Source organism: Mus musculus, chromosome 18 (genome assembly GCF_000001635.26).
Source record: "Mus musculus strain C57BL/6J chromosome 18, GRCm38.p6 C57BL/6J".
Lineage (NCBI taxonomy): Eukaryota > Metazoa > Chordata > Mammalia > Rodentia > Muridae > Mus > Mus musculus.
Genome location: NC_000084.6, coordinates 82985980 through 83008195, shown reverse-complemented (window position 1 = coordinate 83008195; position 22216 = coordinate 82985980). Strand labels below are relative to the sequence as shown.

The 22216-nt window shown below is 50.0% G+C and overlaps 1 protein-coding gene across 12 annotated transcripts in view; it reads right to left on the bottom strand.

Annotated features, from left to right (window-relative positions):
* Positions 1-2881: 2881 nt before the first annotated feature.
* The window catches only part of Zfp516 (zinc finger protein 516), a 95627-nt gene continuing 76292 nt past the window's right edge, over positions 2882-22216 (bottom strand). For 8 of the 12 annotated variants that reach the window (XM_030250515.1, XM_011247085.3, XM_006526502.3 and 5 more), the window contains exons 3-6: positions 19998-21452; positions 15007-15126; positions 13659-13726; positions 2925-6923 (exon numbers count right to left, since the gene is read on the bottom strand). In XM_030250515.1, coding sequence (XP_030106375.1) covers positions 6864-6923; positions 13659-13726; positions 15007-15126; positions 19998-21452 — 1703 coding nt within the window. In that variant the 3' untranslated portion in view covers positions 2925-6863. Of the gene's footprint in view, positions 6924-13658; positions 13727-15006; positions 15127-19997; positions 21453-22216 lie in introns of all 12 variants that reach the window. The other 4 variants (NM_183033.2, NM_001177464.1, XM_006526504.4 and 1 more) reach the window with 2 other exon arrangements.

The following is a 22216-nucleotide window of genomic DNA, read 5'->3' as shown; positions in this document are numbered from 1 at the left end:
GACTTTGACCAGCAGACCCAGAAACGCTTTTCACTGAGCCAACCCTGCTCGCTCCTTAGTTAGGATCATGGCAGCTAGTGGACACCTTTTCTTCCAGAAGCTTCATTTTGATTGACACCTAACAGTAACCGGCAAGGAGTCTTGGGGGCTTTCCTGTCAAATCTGACAAAATCTGTTCTCGATGCACTCCGTTTCCTCACATCGAAGTGCCCGTTTCTCTCAGAAGCACGAGTGTTGTGTTCTGCTGTAGTCTTCCAAGAGCTTTTTGAGTTTCAGGACAGCCCCAGGGATGTGAGACTACCCCTGGCCTCCAGGTGTCCTCCATCCCTCCCATGCACATCCTTACACACAGAACAGCCCCCGCCCCCAGGAGTCCCCGCCCCCTGGAGTCTCCGCCCCCAGGAGTCCCCGCCCCCTGGAGTCTCCGCCCCCTGGACTGGTCTTCATCCACCTCTAGATGCTTGCTTTCTTGCTCCTTTTTTTAAAGATTTATTTATTTTATGTATATGAGTACACACTTTAGTTATACAGATGGTTGTGAGCCTTAGGACCTCTGCTTGCTCTAGTCAACCCCACTTGCTCCGGCCAAAGATTTATTTATTAGTATAAGTTCACTGTAGCTGTCTTCAAACACACCAGAAGAGGGTATCAGATCTCGTTATGGGTGGCTGTGAGCCACCATGTGGTTGCTGGGATTTGAACTCAGTACCTTTGGAAGAGCAGTCGGTACTCTTACCCACTGAACCATCTCACCAGCCCTGCTTTCTTGCTCCTTTGTGAGCCCAGAATACATGTTCCTTTTTCTTTCTCCTGTGCCATCTATCCGTTGTTGGCTCATGGTAGCCAGTGTGCTCAAGTAATACCATCGATCTATTTCTGTACATGTCCCACAATTTTAGTGGAGACAGAACTCTAGGGAGCCACCCTTCCCTAGCTGTCTGAGCAAGATTATACAGCATTTCTCAATAACAAACTAGAAGCTGCTCAGGGAACTGGCCACCTCCACTGGCAAGCCTTCCCACTGTCTCCTGGCTGACTTCCTGGTGATTCTTGATGCTGGACCAGGCATCACTAAGCCGAGAAGACATCCCAACCTCAAAGCTGGGCTCCAGACACTTCAAGCCTTCTATGGCTCGTTACCAAGTTGTGTGAGCTTTGTAGCCGGCTCTCTTATCCGCCTCCGGAAAAGTTCAGACATGGTGAAGGGGGTGGTAAGAGGGTTAAGTGGAGGGGACTGCCTTTAAGATCTAGATATTGCGCCCTGCTGCCAAGAGATCCATGTCTCTTTGTCCTTTGGAAGTTGATCAGCAGCTCACTCTGATGCTCTACTCTTGCCAAACCAAGGACTTAGAGTGGTGTCCCTACTCATCTTCCTGGCAGGAAAGAGCCATTGCCATTGACTGAGCAGCTGCACGTACCCAAGATATACATACTGAAACTCACCCCCATTGGGATTACCTGACATGGTGGGTGGGTCTTTTGGGAGACCTGATCTTCAGAGCAGAACCCTCCTGGGTAGGATCAGTGCCTGTGTGAGAGGCAGCGGGAGCTCCTTCTTCAACCCGGGGATGATGCAGCAAAGCCCACCACTGAGGGAGAGCTAGCTTCAGCCATGTCCCAAGTCTCTGGTGCCTTGCTCCTGGATTTCCCACACTACCCAGACTGAGAGCAGTGGATCTGCTGCTTTAAAATGACCCAAATTACGGTGTTTTGTGATGAGGTCCAGGAAAACTTCTAGGCACACATTTCCCCTCGCAACATGGGAAACCCACTATGCTGTGAGACTGCGTGCTCCGTTCTCTGAACTGACACAAGCCTAGGATGACCTCCAGAGAATCCTATAGGGATCTTGGGAGCACAAGGTCACACAGGGACTGCAGACCATGGCTGCTCATGTCCTCACGGTTGCAGAGGGCCAGAGAATGCAGGGACTCCTGTATTTCTAAGCAGAAAAAGGGAAAGTGTGTATCTGGCATGTGACTTGAGAGCATCACATCTGTGAGCTGTCAGCTGTTAGTGGCACGTGGAGATGCAGGCCAAGCTTGGTTCTGCTACATCTCGGGGGCTGTTGCAGTTCAGCTCAGCTCAGCCTCAGCCACCCTTTAAGTCCTCCATTCTGATCACTGAGCAGGCCACCCTTGTATGAACCAGTCACCCAAGGTCAGGACAGTCCAGAACAGCCACACCTCACAGACGGCTTCATTCCCTCTGCCCAATCCTGAGACTTCTAAGGATATCCCTCAAAAATGACAATTCACCTTGAAGCACAGCAGGTAGGTGCAAGCAACGTTACACATGGCTCTGTGGTCAGTGTCGGCCGGACCTCATTTCCATGCCGTCAAAAGCCATTCCCAGTACCTGCTCAGCCTCTTTAGGGGTGGGCCATAGACATATAGGTACATCTTTTACCTTTAAAACATACTTTTAAGTTAGTCATCTGATGGCCAGACTCGCTGTTTTTATACCTAGTCCAAAGGCCAGAGGCCCTAGGCCACCATCTGCCCAAAGTCTGGCACAAAAAAACTTCAACCAGGGCTGGCAGCACCCTGACCCCCCTCCCTACACACAGCTCCAAGTCCCACTACACCAAGGGCTTGTCTAACCCTGCCTTAAGTATTAAAGCAGACTGTTCGTGCTCAGAAGTGCAGCAAACATCGAAATGTGCTTCTCAATAAGAACAAAACAGAAAAGGGCTATCTGGAATCCACAGAAGACCAAGGGGAGGGCTGTCCATTTGGCCTCTTTTTTGATGAACCATCCTGTGGCTTTATTGTAAAACTGTACGAAGTAAAAACAAAAAAAAAAACAAAACAAAACAAAAAAGTGACATTTGGGCTTATGTTTAGCCAATAAAAAGAAATAACCACAGGTCAAAACAGGCTGTCAAATGATGTAAGCCACCTTCTAAAAGAGGGGTAAATGTCTTACAACTCCAAGATGTTTTTATTTATTTCAAATTCCAATAGAGTGAATATGTTTTATCTAAATACTTTTTAATCACACAGCTGTAACATTGAATTATTTTTCTCAGAAATAGTTAAATACATCAATCTAGTTACAAATTCTAATATAAAGAGTACAAAATATAGCATTATAAATTGTGTTTTTAAAAAGAAATACAAACTCTATGGGCTTCTGCATCTTCCCACCTCAACGAATGCTTAGTGGAGTCGGTGAAAAAGGGACATGTTGCTTGGCGGCCACGTCACTCAGGCATGTCCCAGGGCTCTGCAGTGTGTGTTAATCATTAGTGTCAAAAACGTGTAACCGGAAAACCTTGTCTGTGGGGCATGCTTGGTTTTTTTTTTTTTCAGTGAACAAAAGTTGCAATTTGAAGTTGCCTGATTTATAAGCATTAAAACAACAAAACTCGTTCTTCGGGTGCTGACAGGCAGGTGTCTCATCTTACAGGTCCTTCCTGGGGGACTGCAGGCACTGTTTGACCTGGAAGACACCCTCATCCACCCAGACAGGTGTCAACTCGACTGGTTCCCAGGAGGTGAAAAGGTCACTGCTGCCAGCCCTGTGATGCCCACGGTGGAACTGGTCACCTGTGGAGCATAAATGGAGAGCGACTCCAGTCCCAGCTGCAGAGAAGCCGTGGTGTGCACACAGCAGCCAAGGGGAAGGGGCATCCCTACAGCCCGCTGGGACAGCAGAGCTCTTTTACGTTGAAAGAGTTGCCTTGTGCCGCCTGGAACACCTTACTTCCAGAAACCAGTGTCTTCCTGGACTTAAAAAAATAAATAAGCAAATATTGGAGAAACTTTTTAAAATATCTAATACTTTTTAGAACCAAAAAGGCAAAGTCCACTTGACTTGGAAATTGTACTACGCGGGAGAGGCTAAACTGTCTCCACCTAAGACTGCATAGACTTCAAGAACCAGCAGAAGTGTGGAAAGGAGCAGTGAGCAACTCCCCAGAGGAGAAGAGTCCACAATGTATTTATTGTTCGTGAAGTTAAACCTTCATTCTGGGAATTAAGAATGAGTGAATCACCTGAAGTATTTGAGAAACTCTGTGTAATGTGTACTTGAAAGGAGGAAAAGCGTAAGAGAAGACACGTCACACAGTGAAGCAGGGGATGGTGGGGGCTGGGCTGGTGTGAGCCAGAGAGCGAGGCAGGAGTCAGAAGAGGGCAGCTGGAGAGGGCAGGGGACACACAGAGTGAGCGGCTGCAGTGTAGACAACCAAACCCTTTATTGTCTAAGTTACATTAGACGCAACACTGTAAAAACCCCGTCAGGAAACAAGGAGACAGAAGATGCAGAGAGGTAGGTAGGAGGTCCGTAACAGTCAGAGATGTGGAAATCACCACAGGAGGAGGGGCAAAGCAAAACAGATTGGCTAAATAAATAAGGAAACACAAATCATATTAAATACTATTGTTGAGCTGACATAGACAAATTAACAAACCAGTCCAATACTGATGGCCAGCGGGACAGAGAGACCATGCAGCAGGCCAGCACACAGCTGGTCCCAGGAGTGAGCGCTGGGGACCTCATGGCCTTGTGGCTACAGGAAAATTGTGCCTCTCTGTGCTTGGAGGGGCAGGTCATCCTGAGACTGGCTGCTCTCCAGGCAGGCAGACGGACCTCAGGCACCCGTCTTTCCCCGCCAGACCCTGGGAAGGAGACTCATGGGACAGACAGACCTTCCAGTTCTCAATGCCAAGTGCAGCCTCAGACACAGGAAAAACACAGACGACACCTTCGTGTCCCTTTGTGTACAGAACTGTTTAATAACTAAAACACAGAAATAGATGGGCCGAATCACAGGCTCTGACATTCCTAACTCTCACCTTCACTCTCAGCCAAGGGAACAAAAAGCCAGAGAGCGCAGAAATGATGGGGAACCTAGCAAAAAGAACAAACGCCGTCAACAGAAAGGTACTACGCTGCCTCAGGCGGAGAGAGGAATGTATCTCTACGACCTGCTCCTGCTCCAAGTAACGCCTCAGAATGATGGCTATTCCCAAGCGCTCCGACACGGCAAGCCGCTCTCATACAAACCTGCTGTAGGAGTATCAGGAAAAGTAAGTAAAAAAAATTATATACACACACACACACACACATATATATATATATATGTATATATGTGTGTATATATATATGTATATATATATATATATCTGCTAGCCAGTTAACATTGCATTGCTTGCAAGTGCAGCAGTCACCTGAACGGTCAAGTAATTAAAACAGTAACAAATAGAACCTGGAATCAAACATTAACTAACAATAACAACAACAATAATAATAATAATAATATAATAATAATAATAACAATCCAACAGATCATTAGAACAGAGAACCACGCGCCAGGGTTCGTGTATACATGTGTGTTTAAACAAGTCTTTGTATCAGAAGCCCATTTCCTACAAAAACCGCGCTGATCCATTACCGGGTTAAGTAAACTGTCGCTCTCACCAGTATTAAAGGTTAGGATAATTTCTGTACATGTAAAATTATTGCTTTTTTTTTTGAAAAATATATTTAGCATGCTCGTCTTAATCCATTTCCTGCCTTTACAAAATTTCACAATAAAAAAAAACTAGTAAAGCTTTTGCAAAAAATTTCACAGAACGTTTTCATTCAAGGCAGCGGTAATTCGTGATAATGCATAAAATCATATGTGCAAACATCTGGAACTTGCAGAAGTATCGCCATCACACACAGTGTCACAGCAACGGGGAAAGGAATCGCTGCTACCTGCGGAATACAGTTCCGACTGCGCACGTCGCGTGGGTTCGCAGCCTCTGCTCGGGCCTTCACCCCACCGCAGAAACGTGAACTTGCGTGACTAAGGAAGAGGTATATAAAGCCGTCTTCACCCTCAGGCCTGGCGACCCCCATTAATCTGTGAACAAAGTCACTCATCCGGTGGTGCTCACCAGGCCCAACGGGGAAAGACATCTATTTGCTGGGGTGGTGCAGGGGAAAGGGGGTGGGAGGAGGAGAGAGAAGGCTCCAGAGCACTAGCACCCTAAGGGTCTAGGGCCCCCAATCTGCTCAAGGGTTCCTCTGACATCACCAAAACAGGCCCAAATTGGGAGGACTCAGCGGTACTCTGTTAAGACATGGAGTCGCCTTCCGTGAGCAGTTTGCAGAATGTAGCCCTGTTACAAAAAAGGTCCTGAGAATAAAAAAGACACCTGCTCCTCTTAGTGTTCAACTAATGTTTCTTTCCCAAAGCAGATTTATATGTGTTCCCACCTCTGCAGTGTTTCCTGAGCCAGACGCAGCCCGGACGGTGAGGACGCAGCATGGCGGGGCATAAGCAGCTCAGAGGGTCAAGGCCAGACTCCAACCGTGAGGAGCTATCTCATTGCCCTGCCTCACCAAGCTCCTCTCCACAGCACTCGAACACCACCTGAACACCCCTCTGTCTCACCTTCTACTTTAAGTCCCCACTGAGGCGGCGGGGAGAGGCGGTAGTGCAGCCCCCTCCGCTCCCCACATCCTGACAGCATCATCTCTGTCCTACGCACTGGACCTCCCCACAGTGCTGTCCACTTCTTCCAAACACACCAGTATCTTTTTTCCAGTGTCTCATGCCTGTCTTGAGTAATCCAGACTCCTTGAGCTCCCACTGTGCCTGCCAATGCCACTGCTTATCCCGAGGAGACACAGGCCATGGGTGATGAGCACATACATGTGTGTGAAAGAGCTACACGGAATTCTAGGCATAGCATCTTTGCTGTCCCTGGGTCTGCTCTACCGCAATGGCCCCCGAGTCTGACGTATCAGGTCAGGAGGCCCTGGATCTTCTTCCCCAAAGCGGCCATGGTCACTGCTGGAGCCTTCCAGCCGCCCGTGAGGCCACAGTCAACACTGTCACGGGGCCGGGCGCTGGAGGTGTGTCTCTAGATCCCCTTTCGGAGGGGCCCTGCTGGCACAGTCCCTGGGGTAGTATGGTCTCTCCCCTGCAAAAGAAAGAAAATAACAGGCAAGTTCAGTTGGCTTCTAGTCTCAAGGCATTTGCCCTATTCATTTTCTTAGCAACACCCAGAGACAAAAGGTGCAACGAAGCCCTCTGATTCAGGGCGGCTCGGTTTATTCCAGCATCGAGGGATTTGCTTTCACTGCCTTCACAGGAACAGCTCAAAAAACCATCCTCGGGGCTCAGAAAGCATTGCAGGCTCCGGAGAGCAAATAGCAATGGTAGGCTTGGCTCTGCTCAGAGGCTAAAAAGCAGCCAAACAGGAAGAATGGGGGTTTGAAGAGCACAGGTCTGGGGTACAGAGCAGACTCGGGTGAACATTATTCCTAAGGGCAAAGCTGGATTCACATAAACAGAACAGCCCCTGGCACCCACATCCATCTGAGGGAATCTGAGAGTGCTTCCCTCCATTTTCCCAAACAGGTCCCACACGGAAGAAGTGGAAGAGCTGTGCGTTAAGTCATGTGAGCTGTAGAGTATTGCTGAGTGACAGGGTGCACTGGTGTTTGAACAATGTCGTCTCCCAGCTGAGGACAAAACAACGTGCCAGGATGAATCTCTCCTAACACCATCAACCTAGCTAAAATCCTATAGAAATGAAACCAACATGCATTCATAAGCCACACAGCCCATAGGAGACTCTAGTCTCCAGCTAGGTCTATGGGAACCCTAGGAACACACGGGAAGGGAAGCTGGTTGGCATGGTGAATTTAATGTTTCTCTTTAGTTTCAGAAAAGTATTAAAAGCTGGTCTCACACACAATGCCTACTGGTTAACACACAGCATAAATCAGAAATATTCTTAAAGAATGTGTCTGAGAGGCAGTGCTGCCAGTGGCTGGTCTGAAGGACTGGAAGCGGCATTTAAAGAAGTAACAAACTCAGGCAGATGGTGACCCTCCTGGTACAGACCAGGAGAGATGTCTAGGTAGATGGTGAACCCCCTGCTGTAGACCAGGAGGGATGTCTGACACCACTGCACACCAATGTTGCATGGCAGAGATCTCGGTGGAGAGCCAGAAGCAGCACACCTCGAGGATACTAGTTCTAGGTGTGTTCACAAACGAATATGGGGCTCTGAGCTCTCTCTCTCTCACGCGCACGTGCACACACACACACACACACACACACACACAAAGAACTGCAGTTCTGGGTTGCTTAGTCTTGATCACTCATAAACACCTCCCAACAGCACACACACCACAGGGTCCCAGGACAGGGGAATCCATGCAAGGCCGAGGTGTTGCGCACATCTGCAGTCTGCACAGACTGCTTCACTACAGACCCCAAGACACATCTACATGTGGACAGAACATAGGAACTAGTCCTGGGATAGGACAGAGAAGACAGGGTGGCCTTCCACCAACAGCCGAAAGCTTCATGACTCAGAACAGTTTCAAAGCATTTATCCCAGGTCTACAAAGGTTGAAAATCTACAACAAGCTACATGCTATAATGTAGCCATAGAGCATCCTAGAAATTGGCATTTTCCCTCACACTGGAAGAGATGGGCTCACGTTCCTCCATTCTGAAGAGTCACCTGAACCAGTGACTCGTCGGGACATCAGTGACTGGACCATGAATACAGTTCCCCTTGCAGGGATTCTAGGGGATGAGTTCAAGATGGGAGACGAGACTACAGTAATAGTCTGAGCAGACGCAGTCTTGCCTCCTCCTCCAAGGACATGGGAGCATGCTTTGGGGACACTGGGTTTTGCTTTTCATAGCTGTGTATGCTGAGATTAGTGTCATTACCAAGATGTTTCACTGTCTAGGCTGGACAGATGAAATCAATTTCCCCTTAGTTCTTTATAGGACAAGGGACCAAAGTAAGCCGTCATGGTTGTGTGTGTTCAACATGCACACAACCCAGAGGGCTGCAAGGTGCACATGAGACAGGCCACGGAACAAGGCCTCCGGGTGCTAACTCACAATTGCGCACCAGGCTTGGGGACCTTGGCCTTGCCCAGCTGGCCGTCAGTCAGCAGCGGTGTTTGGTGAACTCAGGAGCTCACTCACATCAGTAGATTGTCATACTTGGCGAAACAAACGATGTTCAAGGACAGTTGTTTGATTTAATGGTTTTATGAATAAGAGCTTCAACTTGCATTAGCTATGAGATTTTTTAAAAAACAATCTTTCTTTGTAAAAGAATTTTAATGACTTATCTATTTTATTGTATATGCCTTGGTGTCTGCCTGTGCGTATGTCTGCGTAAGAGTGTACTTAGAGCTGGTATTACAGCTGGAAGCTGCCACATGGGTGCTGGGAATTGAGCCTGGGTCTTCTGAAAGAACAGCCAGTGCTCTTAACTGCTCAGCCATATTTTCAGTCCTACCTATCAGAACCTGATGCCAAAAACCCACAAATACTGGTAAACATGGGCCAAAGACGTGGATTCACAAACCCGCTCGAGCGAGCTTCCTAACTGCTGTGTGCACACGCGGAGAATGATGTGGAGTGCCTGCCGTTTGTTTTTACACTTTTGTTAATTTGATTAATGGAGATATTTCTCCAGCTTAACTATTTTAGGCTAACACTTAGAATTATGAAGAATAAATGATTAATCATAGTCTTTAAATTCTAATGATAAATCCAAACAAAAAAACTGTATTTCACATTACAGCAAAACTCTCAACTGGGGGTGGGATTAAGAGATTGGTTTCAAAAGTACTTACAATGTCTTCTCTTGAAATATTGTAGTGCTTGTATGTATTTGCAGTATGTGCACATGTGGTCACGCACACCATAGTGCAGGTGTGGCGGTCACAGAGCAGTGTGCACGGGGTGCTTCCCTCCTTCTGCGCTTCAAGCCTTGGGTGGGCCAGCAAGCACCTCACCCACCAAGCCACCTCAACAGCTGCTATTTTAACTTATAATTGTTGAATAATATAATAATCATTAAAAACTGTTTCTCTGAACTATCAGACAGGTTTTACCATGGGCCAATAATATTAACATATAATTTTTCAAAAAGTTGTTTTTTTTTCTAATGGCAAACGGGGAGGATTACAGGAGCCTAAACGTGGACATGCTGCAGCCGGTATCTTTAAACAAACGAAGGGCGACTCTCCCAGAAATACGGTTTAGAATCCTCTACCTCCCTGTGAAGGCTCATCTTCAGCAAAGATGCGACAGTGCCTGAGATGGCAGTGTCCTGAGACGGCCTGTCCTCCTCCCCCGAAGTGCCCTCCCATGGATGTGGCTCCTCAGCTCAGCATGGTGTCCTAAGTTTGTGTTTTAATCTTGTTTGTTACAATTCTTGAGAAATAATAGCAGTTAAGATGACAGGCCACATGGTCACAGCTGCCTTTTGCAAAGTCATGCCATGACCTAAGTTCTGAGATCCAGCCACAAGCCTCTTACCTCCTATTAGAGGCTATGGGCACCATAAAGGAGAGGTTGGTGTCCTGAGACAGGCTTACACAGGACATGCGCAGGGAGAGACTACACTCAGACACACCAGGGACCTAGGTCCCTCACTCCTCCAAGTTCATGTACGAGGGGGCCTGAGAGGTAACAGTGGGCAACCAATCACTTCAGAGCCCTGTCAGAGCCCATGCTGGCTCAGTCTGTCACCAGAAACTGCAGCATGCTGTGGTTCTCTAAGTCTGACATGGCAGACTGAAAGGCTGATATTCAGAATCAGTGTGCACTAGTCACTTTTCCAGTTGCTATGTCAAAATACCAGACTCGGCAACCTAGGGGAGTAAGGGAATTTTGGCTTACAGTTCAAATGTACAGCACAGGAAGTCTTGGTGTCAGGAGCTTGGGCAGCAGTCACACCACATGCTCTGTCAGGAGGCAAGGGAGGAGCGGCGGGAGGAAGGGAACCAGCACATAGCATGGATAACCCTGTCTGTGCAGGCCAGGATCCCAGCACTCGGCCCGGTGCCATCCAGAGTTAGTGCTGCCCTGAGTCCCACCAAACCTAGCCTCCTCTGGCTACGCTCTCACTCACAGACATACCAAAAGCTGCTCTCTCACACGGCTCCTAGCCTCCTCTGGCTACGCTCTCACTCACAGACATACCAAAAGCTGCTCTCTCACACGGCTCTGGGTCCTGTACGCTGACACTAGCCGAGACAGTTGTTCTGCGGCTCTTTATACAAAACCTCCATGTGCTAACAGGCGAGAAGAGCTGCTGGGAACTCCATGTTCCCAAGACTGCTCAAGCCAATGATTCTCCTGGATTACAAGTAAGTAGCAACTGGTCTCTCACACAAAGCAAAATCAGCACACACACACCCATCAGCACACCCTGAAAGGCTGGGGGACGTGAAGACAGAGGCCCCCAGGCTGCGCCTTAGCACAAGCTGGTACTGAGAGTCCCCGTGGGAATGGCCTGTCCACACAGAGAGACAAGCAACTCGCTGTGGTCTCTGGAGAGTTTTCTCCCATTATTTAGACAACTGTCCGTTGCTGGAGGAGTATCTGGCAACAAAGACTCCCTTACAGTGTGTGTCTCCTGTGCCGGGGTGGGGTGCCTTCCAACAGGAGAGGAGATGCACCCCAGCCACAGTGAGACTCTCCTCCAAACTCTGCATCCAGTAGCTTTTATTATCCCCAGCTCAGCGCCCACTCGCTGGCCTCGAGTGAGTTAAAGCTGAGCCACTAAACATGGAGGCTGCTGCCACTCTTCCTCCAGGTTGCCTGCTTACTGGAGATGCCTACCGGTGTTGCTAAGAGGCTTCTTAAACAACATGAACTTCATCTGGAAATGAACTTACTCTGCTCCCCTACCCAGGCCTAGGGGTGAGGACCTAGGATCTCAGATCCCCCTCTTTCCTTGTCGACTTCCCAATATGAATATCGATTAGCTGGTGTTAGGAAAGTTCTCGGACAGGAGCAACAAAATCCATTTCTGGTGTTAATAATGGCATAAGCTAGTTCTAGATTAACACGTCCTAAATTCACAGCTGGACTTGTGAATGAACCACAAGACCCAGCAGGAAGGAAGAACGTAGCTAATGCCCCAACTTATTAAAGACACATTCTCCTGACAACAAAACTCTTTAAGACTCTTACAGTTCCAAAATACATTAACAAAAATGGGATTTCCATAAAGACCCAGAGCATTCTATGAAAAATAAGCAAAAACTACTTTTCAAGGTAAGGGAGGGCACAGGGGCACTGGAGCACATGACCTTAAAAATGGAATTAAACCAACTAGCTGCTGTAAAAGAAGGATGAGTCAGGCTGGGTTAAACCCAAGGCCTGGGCCACTTCTGTCCTTTCAGACAGGAGAGTTGGCCTGCTGAGGCTTCGTGGGAAGCAAATGCATGCCTGGGGCTGTATCCACTCATCTAGCAGCACCAGACGGTCCCGAACTTTAGAGAAGCAGGGCTGGCAGTGTAACAGCACAGCACCATGTTGAGAGACAGAGGTCACGTCATCATCTACCTCTCTGCCAGAACCAGGAAGCAGTAGCAACTAACATAGACACTCAGGATAAAGAAAAGTAACTCTGGAATAAGGCAGCCCACAACCTTGGTAGGTCGTAGATAGCAGGAAGCGTCTCTCTGCAGGTTCCCCCATGGGTACAAGCTGGAGAAGAATTAGGCGCATCAAGTGAGGTCACCGGTTCTAGGAAACTGGCTGGTTATTGGCAGATCTGCCTGCTTCATCCCGCTCCAGCAGACACACTTAGCAAATGTGGGCCTTTGGTGGCCTTGGAGGTCACCTGTGAACAGGAAAGCCTAGGAGTCACTCTAGCTGTGACACCCAAAAGCAGTCCTCTAGTCACATGATCTCCTGTCACTGCATTCTGCACACCTCTCGGGGGACTCTTCTGTAGCACATGGCCGTGAGGTCTGTTAGGACAGCACTAACCAGATGCAGGAGCAGGCTCTCTGCTGGACAACCTTTCTATTCAGTATTCTGGAGAGATTATATTCACGTGAAAAACTCTATCACTACCACAAAGGAACTGCTTTCCATGTCTAAACCACAGATTTTTACTGAAATAAGCTAAAATAATCCTCAAAAGTTCCTTGATGTGTCACTACAGGCATTAATCCTTCCTGTCATTACAGGACATGGCACACGTTGGGGTCAGACACACAGACCTGAATCCCTAGTGGTGTGAAGGACGAAGACTGTGGGGGGGGGGCGGGGGGGGTTGGTGGAGGGCAGGCAGAAGGTCCCAGACAGTGCAGACTATCAGCCTAGGATGACAGAAAAGATACCTTGAACAGATGGTCTGTCCCCAGAGGCACAGACTGAACCAAGAACAGCACAGGGCTTTGCTACGTCCCACGCACATACAATGGGGTATCTACAGTCCTACGCTGGCAGGAGAGGTGTTAGGGGCGGCACATAGGCTGTTTTACCAGGTCACACAGCTGTGAAACATCAGATTAACATCTTGGAGAGGCATCTCTTACAAAAGAATCCAAAAGCAGTGCTCTTAAAGGAGGCAGGACAGGATTTATTCACAGGCCAACTTAGACCCACACACGGTGGAAAATAACCAAGACTTGTAATGCATTTGTCACTACTAGTCACTGCCTACTGCCCCCTCCCTATCAGCCATCATGGTCAGGTCTGCAGCAGCTGACAGCTAAGTGGCCTCCTGCTTTCTGGTCACCCACCAACATCCCTGGCTGACATGGAATTAGTCCACTGCCCACAACATACACAGGTGCTTTGGTGAACCCTGTGCCCCAACTGTTTGCAGACACCACATTGACAACCAGACATGCAGCATAGGACATACTTGTTTAGGGGCATCCGTGGAGGCTGTGTGAACTTCAGAATCTCGTGGACCGTCACACTCAAACACCACTGTGGGAATAAAGGGTCTGTTAGCAGAGAGGCGATGAGATCCCTGCTCATCAATCAAGGAGGCCGTTAAGAGTGAAGGACTTTCCTAGAAGCACACAGGGCCTAGCCTGCACCTGGAAAACCCCAGTTCCTCGTTATACTTACAGTGAGAGCCCTCAATAATGGCCACCTGGGGCCACTAGCATTCCTAATACAGATGCCACACTGTGGAAAGCAATCACTAGCAACATCAACTGTCAGTGTGTGGGTAAAGGGACCTGAGTCACGGGGCATCAGGTTGACTTCTGTGGATGTGTGTGTGTGTCACACTGCTAGACAGTGTACCCATCTCGCTAAGACTCCTGGCTCTGTCGTGACACACAGGTAGCCCGTGCAGGTCTCAGCCAGATTTATACAGAGATCTGCAGGTGTTTCAGGACCTGCTGATCACACAAGGAGTCTCCATACACATATCCGTAGACTAGCTCTGCCCGTTACCAGGCCGTGAGTTAGAAGAATGTCTGGCTGCCACAGATGATGGTGGCACCTGTAGCTCATTAGCATACCCATTTCTGAAGGTCGACTCTCGTTAAAAAGAACACACACACGAAAGGGTATTTCTCAAACTAAACCAAAAAGCCATGCCAGGTACTGAACAGGAGACTGGAGGTCAACTGAGAGGTAGGCAGATGATAAGTAAAGCTCCGCCAAAGCTGGAACCTAAATATGCCCAGAGTGACAGGCAGTGGCTAACAGAAAACTGGCTCTGTGCTGGTTAGTCAGCCTCACACACCCTGGAGTCACATGGAAGAGACCCTCACTGATGAAATGCTTGGATCAGATAGGCCATGGACATGTCTGTCAGGCAATATTCTGATTGGTAATTGATACAGGAGGATCCAGTCCACTGTGAGCTGACCCATCCATAGACAGCTGATCTTGGGAGGAGGAGCCAGTCCACTGTGGGCGGACCCATCCACAGTCAGCTGATCTTGGGCTAAGAAAAGCTAATCAAGCATAAGCCTGTGAGGCAGTGAGGCAGAAAGCAAGCCAGCGTTCCTGCATGGTGTCTGCCTTGAGGTCTTGCCCTGACTAACTAACTACCCTCAGTGATGGAACATGATATGGAAGTACATGCCAACTAAGCCCTGTCCTCTCTGAGTTATTCTTTTCATAGCATTTGTTACAACACCAAAATGAGACTAGGAAATACCCCAGCTGCCCCCACAACACATACATACACACACACACACACACACACACTTGACACTGACCAGTCACATGGCACAGGGCTGTGGTACCTGTGTGTGCCCGAAGGTGGGCCCTGAGTTGGCTGGGCTGATGGAAACTCTTGCCGCACTCCACACAGACAAAGTCTCCCTGGTGGGCCTGTGTCCGTGGTGTCCCTGTTAGTGATGTCCCTGTCAGTGATGTGGTACAACATGGAGGAGGAGGAGGGAAGGGGAGGGAGAGAGGAGGACATAGTTAGTCTGTCTGACGTGTCAGTGTGAGAAGTCACCACTGGTTGTGACAACTGTCAGCCTCGTCTTGGCTTAGCTGACAAACCAGGTACACAAGACTGCAAAGATACATAAATTACAGTGTGTCACACAAATGCCCCCAGAGACACCCAGGGCTGTGTGCGCCACCCAGATGTCACCTGGCTCTGTCAAGCAGTGTAGCCAACAGATGAAAGTGACATCAGTGTCACACAGATGGTCTTGAGACAGCAGGAAGTGACTAGGACCAGAGCCTACTGTGCCTACAACTGAATTCCCAGTAGACAGATGCAGAGCAGCAAAGAGCAGCCACCACACCATGGCCTCCTACATATCTGCCTCTAGCACAGAAAAGACATGGAGCCCTTGGCTGGCAGCAAGCAGCAGGCAGTGGCCCCACTATAGGCTATCCATCAGCAGGACAGATCATCAGACACCCTTCTGCCTAGCCTGGGTCCTGGGTTTCCCTCAGAGCCAGGAGCATCATGTGACTTCAGCCACCCTCGGCCCCCTTCCCTTCCTGTAACACCTGCGGCCAGGACCCCTGCTCCAGTGTGTGTCCTCTTGGTAACACAATGGGGCGGGAGCAGGAAACCGGAACTAGAAAATGTACCTTTCTCTGTGGCCACGATTCTTTCACGTGTTTTCCTCTGCTTGCTTACGTCCCTACCACCTGACAGGTGATACTCAAGGCAAACAGAAAGGACATGAGCACACCTCCAGGACTGTCCCCTGGGTCCCCAAACTCAACAGAGAGGAGCTACATAAACCACATCCCATTCCCTGCTGTGCAGGTGAGGAAAATGAGTCTGCACGGAGAGACCTGCAGACTCTCAGGCTCTGTATTCCCTGTAGACTTACTCAGGACACACAAAAAACTCTGAGAATGGCCGCAAAGCCCCTGACTGATGCTAACAGATCAACACTCAGGGTGGAGGGGACGGTGATCCGTGGGAAAGGTCACAGGCCCTGAGTGAGCAGCATATGTCACCTGTACCCTTTCTTACTCTTGATTGTAACAATGATTTTCTACATGTGACCCTACAAATACAGGAAAGAAAAGTAAAACTGTGTCCGACTGAACAGGGCAAACAATGGCAGAGCAATCCACAAGGCAGCAAGGCCAACTGCAGAAGGTCTACACCCCCAGGTACAAAGCCAGGCACTTGGGAGCTCAGGGAATCCCCGGCAGCAGAACTCAGCTGCCCGGTTAGCAACCCTAGACTCTGCAGGCTAGTGTCCTGCATCTGCCTCAGCCAGGGGTCTGGCGTACGGGGAGCCTGTGGGTAGCCATGCTTCTCTCTAGGATGGCTCAGTCGGGAAAGTGATCTCGCACCCTCCATGTTCTACCGAGCACAATGCCCAGGACCCTTCTGCTTACACTGCTTGCACTGCTTACACTGCTTGCACTGCTTGCACTGCTTGCACTGCTTACACTGCTTACACTGCTTGCACTGCTTACACTGCTTACACTGCTTGCACTGCTTGCACTGCTTGCACTGCTTGCACTGCTTACACTGCTTACACTGCTTGCACTGCTTACACTGCTTGCACTGCTTGCACTGCTTACACTGCTTACACTGCTTGCACTGTTTGCACTGCTTACACTGCTTGCACTGCTTGCACTGCTTGCACTGCTTACACTGCTTGCACTGCTTGCACTGCTTGCACTGCTTACACTGCTTGCACTGCTTGCACTGCTTGCACTGCTTGCACTGCTTGCACTGCTTGCCCGCATTCCAGAATGTTCCCGGTGTACTTCATGGCATCAAAGCACTTCAGGCAACCACACAGAGAGACACCAAGTGATGACACAGACAGGGCCAACAGCTGCCCTGCCACAACACACACACTCACTGTCAATCTTCCCAATGCTGTCCTCTTCCCATGCAAGCCCTGGGATGCAGTCCCTGAACCAGCACATGCAGCCTCGCACAAACACTCACAGTCGTGCACACACAAACACACACACACAGCCTGGCACAAACACACACAGTTGCACACACACACACACAGCCTCGCACAAACACACACAGTCGCACACACACACACAGCCCACACTAACACACAGTCCCACACAAACACATACATCTCACACACACTAACACACACAGTCCCCCCACTAACACACACAGTCACACACATGCTGACACACACAGTCACACACACACTAACATATATCCCACACACAGTAACACACACAGCCCCACACTATACACACACAGCCCCACACTAACACACACAGCCCATACACACTAACATACACAGCCACACATACACTAACACACACTCACACACACAGCCCCACACTATACACTCACAGCCCCACACTAACACACACAGTCCACACATCTACCAGCACATTCGCTTTACTATTTTAAGAAAGGACTCTTGCTCATCACAGCCGCTGATACCACACCCAAGCTGCTGTACAATTCTGAGTTACTCAAAAATATCTTCCATTTGAACAGAAGACTCCCTTGGGAGCACACAGCTGTGACCTGCTACCTTAGGACCGCAGAGTCCACAGTGGGAGAACAGCCCTGGCCATGCAGAGACACATGCAGCCTGGCGTGTTTCTTACTGCCACGGGATGTGTGATATGTAAGGAGGAACACATGGCCAGAAGGTTGCTCGAAACAATGAGACATTGATGGCTGTCATAGCTTTAGTATAGATGACTTTTTAAGTTCTAATAAGGAAGTACATGCATACTATTTTATCTAGAATTATCTCTTTTGTCTGTCTGAAGTCTGTATTATCATGTAATACAAGCGGGTCAGACTGGAGACACAGTGACTTTTTATAACTACTAAATTAACAAACCACTTCTGTCACAGCCCGTGTTTCCAGGCTCTGTGGTCGCTCTGTAGCAAGACCGTGAATGCAGTGGGGTTTGTTCTGACAAGCTGGGACCAGGCCCCTGAGGCAGCAACAGTCGCTCTTCTATGTTCTGCTGGGGTAGTGGAGGCTCCACAGCCCACCCTACAAAGAATCACTCAGACCATCTGAAATCAGCAGCTACTGCCCAGACACACACAGCAGCATGGGCCAGAGGAGGTGGGGGAGGGGAGCTTTCTAAGCAGGCTGTGTTTTACTGTGAGGGCTTGCCTTCACAGCCTGAGGTTCTAGGAAAACAAGCTGAAGCTATTTGCTCCCAAGGTAGTCTTCCATTCAAACAGGAGATAGTTTTGAGAAACTCAGAATTTTACAGCAGCCAGTGTATGGTATCATTGGCTGCCTGGCTCACAGAGGTATATGTTGGTAGGTCAAGCGCCATACATTCCACAAGCCACCAGCGGGTAACTAGTTCAAATAGTTACTACAACATGGTGTGAACATCCGAGTAAGCTGCAAGAGGCCGGGACAACAGAGAAGAGCTGCCAAGGACTAGCCAGCCCGACAGGCGGCTTTCCCACTGTGGGTTCCAAGAGAATCTTCTCCAGAAGAATCGAGAACAGCTTCCCACCCGCAGCCAGCCATACTGCCACTTCACATGACAGAGACAATCTACAACAGCACAGGGCTGCAGGGCCCAAGAACCACTCACACAGCCAAACCTGAGAAAAAGGGGAGCCTCGCCAGCCACAGACACACCCCCAAATCAAGTAAGAACCAGCAGGCTCGCCAACACCCACAGACAGTGCGCTGTTACTAACTGGGGTCCCCACAGCCCTGCCGCACAGCTCTCTAACATCTGAGGCACTGGATGACAAAGACAGCTGCTTCAGAGTAATGAAGCCATTCCTCTGTGACCAACACACCTCTCAAGGAAGGGCTAGGACCAGAGGAAGAAGCGGAGAGTGGAGTGATTTGGTTTTTTGATGTGTGATCCTGTTTATATACCAAGGCTGTCCTTTAATTTACAAATCTTCCTGACTTTATCTTAATCAGCTGTGTGTTCTTCCCCATGTTATACCTGCTAAGTGAAAGCAGCCTTCCACTTACATTCACGAACAGGACTGTGGTACAGGGTTACTGTATCCAAGACACAGCCAACGTGGGGGGGGGGGGGATCTACTGGGAAGCTCTCGTGAACGCTGCCAGCTGCTGAAACTCCGGACATCCTTGTGAAATGCTCCAAACCTTAAGACCTCACACCTCGCCTCAGCTCCTGAACAAACTTACTAACATCATTGCCCACCATCTCCTCCTCCAGACTGTGTGTGAAAGGTTCGTGTGAGACATAAATCAGCGTTGCCTTCAGATTTGGGCCACATTCTTAAACTACTATGTATATGTAACTATTCCAAAATCTCAACGGATCCAAACTCCGGAACACAAGTGGGCCCACCTAAGCAGCTGTTGCCTGTGAAGAACGACACAGAAGGAGGGATGGGGACACCGTAAGTACTGCTTGAGGACTCAGAGGACAGCTCAACCCTCCGTTCTTTATGCACACACCCATTTCCTGCAAGACCCTGCCTGCAGGGTACTGCGTATGTGCCTTCTGTACTATTTATACACAAATGAAAGACGTACACGTCCCTTCAATAGACAAACACGGTGGGCAAGTGCACCAATGTTTTCTAAGTGACGGGTCATGTGGTCAGGTCTGCATGCTTCTGTCAAGTTGCAGAACAGAGCAACACAGGAAGGGGATGGTCAAAGGTTGCTGCCTGCTGCCTGCTGCCCCAGACACACAAGCTCTGGAGAGGGACACCTGTTGAGAGCTAGGGTACCTAGGTCAAGAGGAGGCAGCAACTTGCCGGTATGTGCCCTGGTGGCTCAGGCAAGGTAAGCACACTGTGACCTTCTGAGCAGCCAGGGAGGAGGGAGCCAGCCCTTCTTACCTCTGTGCTCGGGCCCAGGGCTGCTGACACCCCAGCCCTGGTAGAGGGTGGCGAAGTCCTTTGGAATGTACGTCTTAAAGATACTGAGGATATCCAAGCGCTTCTCCTGCCCCTCAGCTGCCGGCTCCTGCTTGGCGGAGTTTAAGGTGGGAGGCGCACCAGGTGGGGCTTGCAAGGCCGCCTCCCCTCTGGACCCCGCTGCGCAGGTGGCTAGTGTTCTCAGCTCCTGGGCCGCCTTCACAGAGGGTTCTCGGGGAGGTAGAGGAGAGCCTCCTTCACCTTTCAATGGAGGCTGACCCTGAGGCTGAGGACTGAATTTGGCTTTCAGAGAGTCTGGGGCACTGTGCTTATTCGGAGGGGTAAAGCCAGTCCCCACTGCTGGGCCCCCGAGTTTCTCCACTGGTTTGCTATTGGCCGAGGGCTGGGCACCAACACGGGTTATCACTGAGGGTGTGGGGGTGGTACTTCTGCTGAGGCTCCCACTGCCCGGGGAAGGTGCCAACCTGGAGCTGCCCTCCTGTTTGGGTTTGGCCAGGGGCCCCTGCACTGCAGCGCTGGGAGGCTCCTGGCCATGTCCAGCTCTGGTCTGTCGATATCCATCGGGGCCAGAGGCCCACAGAGCACAGGGGCCCCCGGAATGGCTCTCCTTATTCTTAGGCATGCTAGCGGCTTTTGTGGTCACCCCGAGGGGAGAGGAGCTGCCCTTTGATCCTGGTGCCCCACCTGGCACCTGGGTGCGGGCAAAGCGAGAAAGAAGCAGGGGCTGGCACTCTTTGCCCCCAAGAGCAGGCGGAGGGCCTGTGCGCCCACTGCGAGTGAGGAAAACCAGGTTGCTGCGAATGCTCTTGTGGCCACTGGGCTGAGTCCAAGGAGGTGCGACAGAGCTGCAGCTGACCCTGTGCCAAATGCGCTTGTGCATCCACAGGACCTCGGGGTAGTAGGTCTTGTGGGTACAGTAAGGACACGGGTGAATGACCAGGGCCGCCTGCAGGGAGCACGCTTCTTTACCGCTGGGCTCATCCCTGCTCGACCTCATGCTCAAGTCCAGAGGGACCAGGTCCGGGGCGGATGCCCGCTTTCCTACCCCGCAGTGCTCCTTGTGCAAATCGGACAGCTTTTCTTTAGAATGCCCGGCCTGGCTGTCCAAGGTGTGCTGCAGGCTAGTTATCTCCATGCTCGCAGGGAAGTCTACCCGGTCAGTAGTGCTGGGCACCTCCTGCTTGGGGTGAAATGCTGGCATCTTTAGGTCGAGAGAGTATCTATGCTGCTCGGGACCCTTGGTGGTCTCTCTGCTGCTGTTTTCAAGTATGGACACAGACGGCATGGCGCTCCCCACCTTGGGCTCGCTGATGTCTTTCTCTGGCAGGTTATTTCCAAGCTTGTGATTCTGGTCTCCGTTGGAGAGTGCTGTGGGTGTCACCTCTCCAGAAGAGCAGCAGTGGCGAGGCTGGCCCCCTGCAGGATGCAAAATGTAAAAGGGAAGTTAACCACTTCTCAGGAGGTGCTGAGGCTGGGGGGTTGGGGGAACGGTGGCTGAGGTGGAAGGCGAGCCTGCCTCATCTCAGGACCAGGGCCTGCATTGCAGGTAGGATGTGCTGGGGTTGGGTTTACTCTTAACAGATCTGTCAGGAATGAGCCACACAGAGAGAGCAATACTCTACCAGACAGACTGTCAGTTTTCAACGAACTAAAATGACCCAAAGACAGGCAAAGGACTCATGCTATCTTGTTACATGTGGATACCCACCACCACTGATTAAAGAGGTGACCGGTTATACTTAGAAACCGAGAGCTGATGAGAGGCCTCTCGGGGTAGAGACACTTGCTACTTGCTGCCAAGCCTGAAGACAGGAGTCTGATCCCTACATCCCACACAGTAAGCAAGAGGAACTCCAGGCCCACACAGTTTAGGAGGACACTGACTCCGACAAGTCATCCTCTGATCTCCGTGGGCATCCAGTAGCTTGCGTGCAGTTCCATGCACGTACACAAGTAACAGTAATAACTTTAAAAGGAGTTAGGAAAGGGGTCTAACCGCACCTCGTGGTACTCTGGACGCTCTAGAACTCTCTACAAGGAGGGCACTATGCTATCTGTGGTCACAACAGAGAATTTGTGGTAAAAGCCAGCAGGGAGGCCCCCATGACCTTGATAACACAGAGCAGGAGAGAAACAGTTTCCAGAGCCCCAGTGCCAACCTCTGACACTGCAGCTACAGA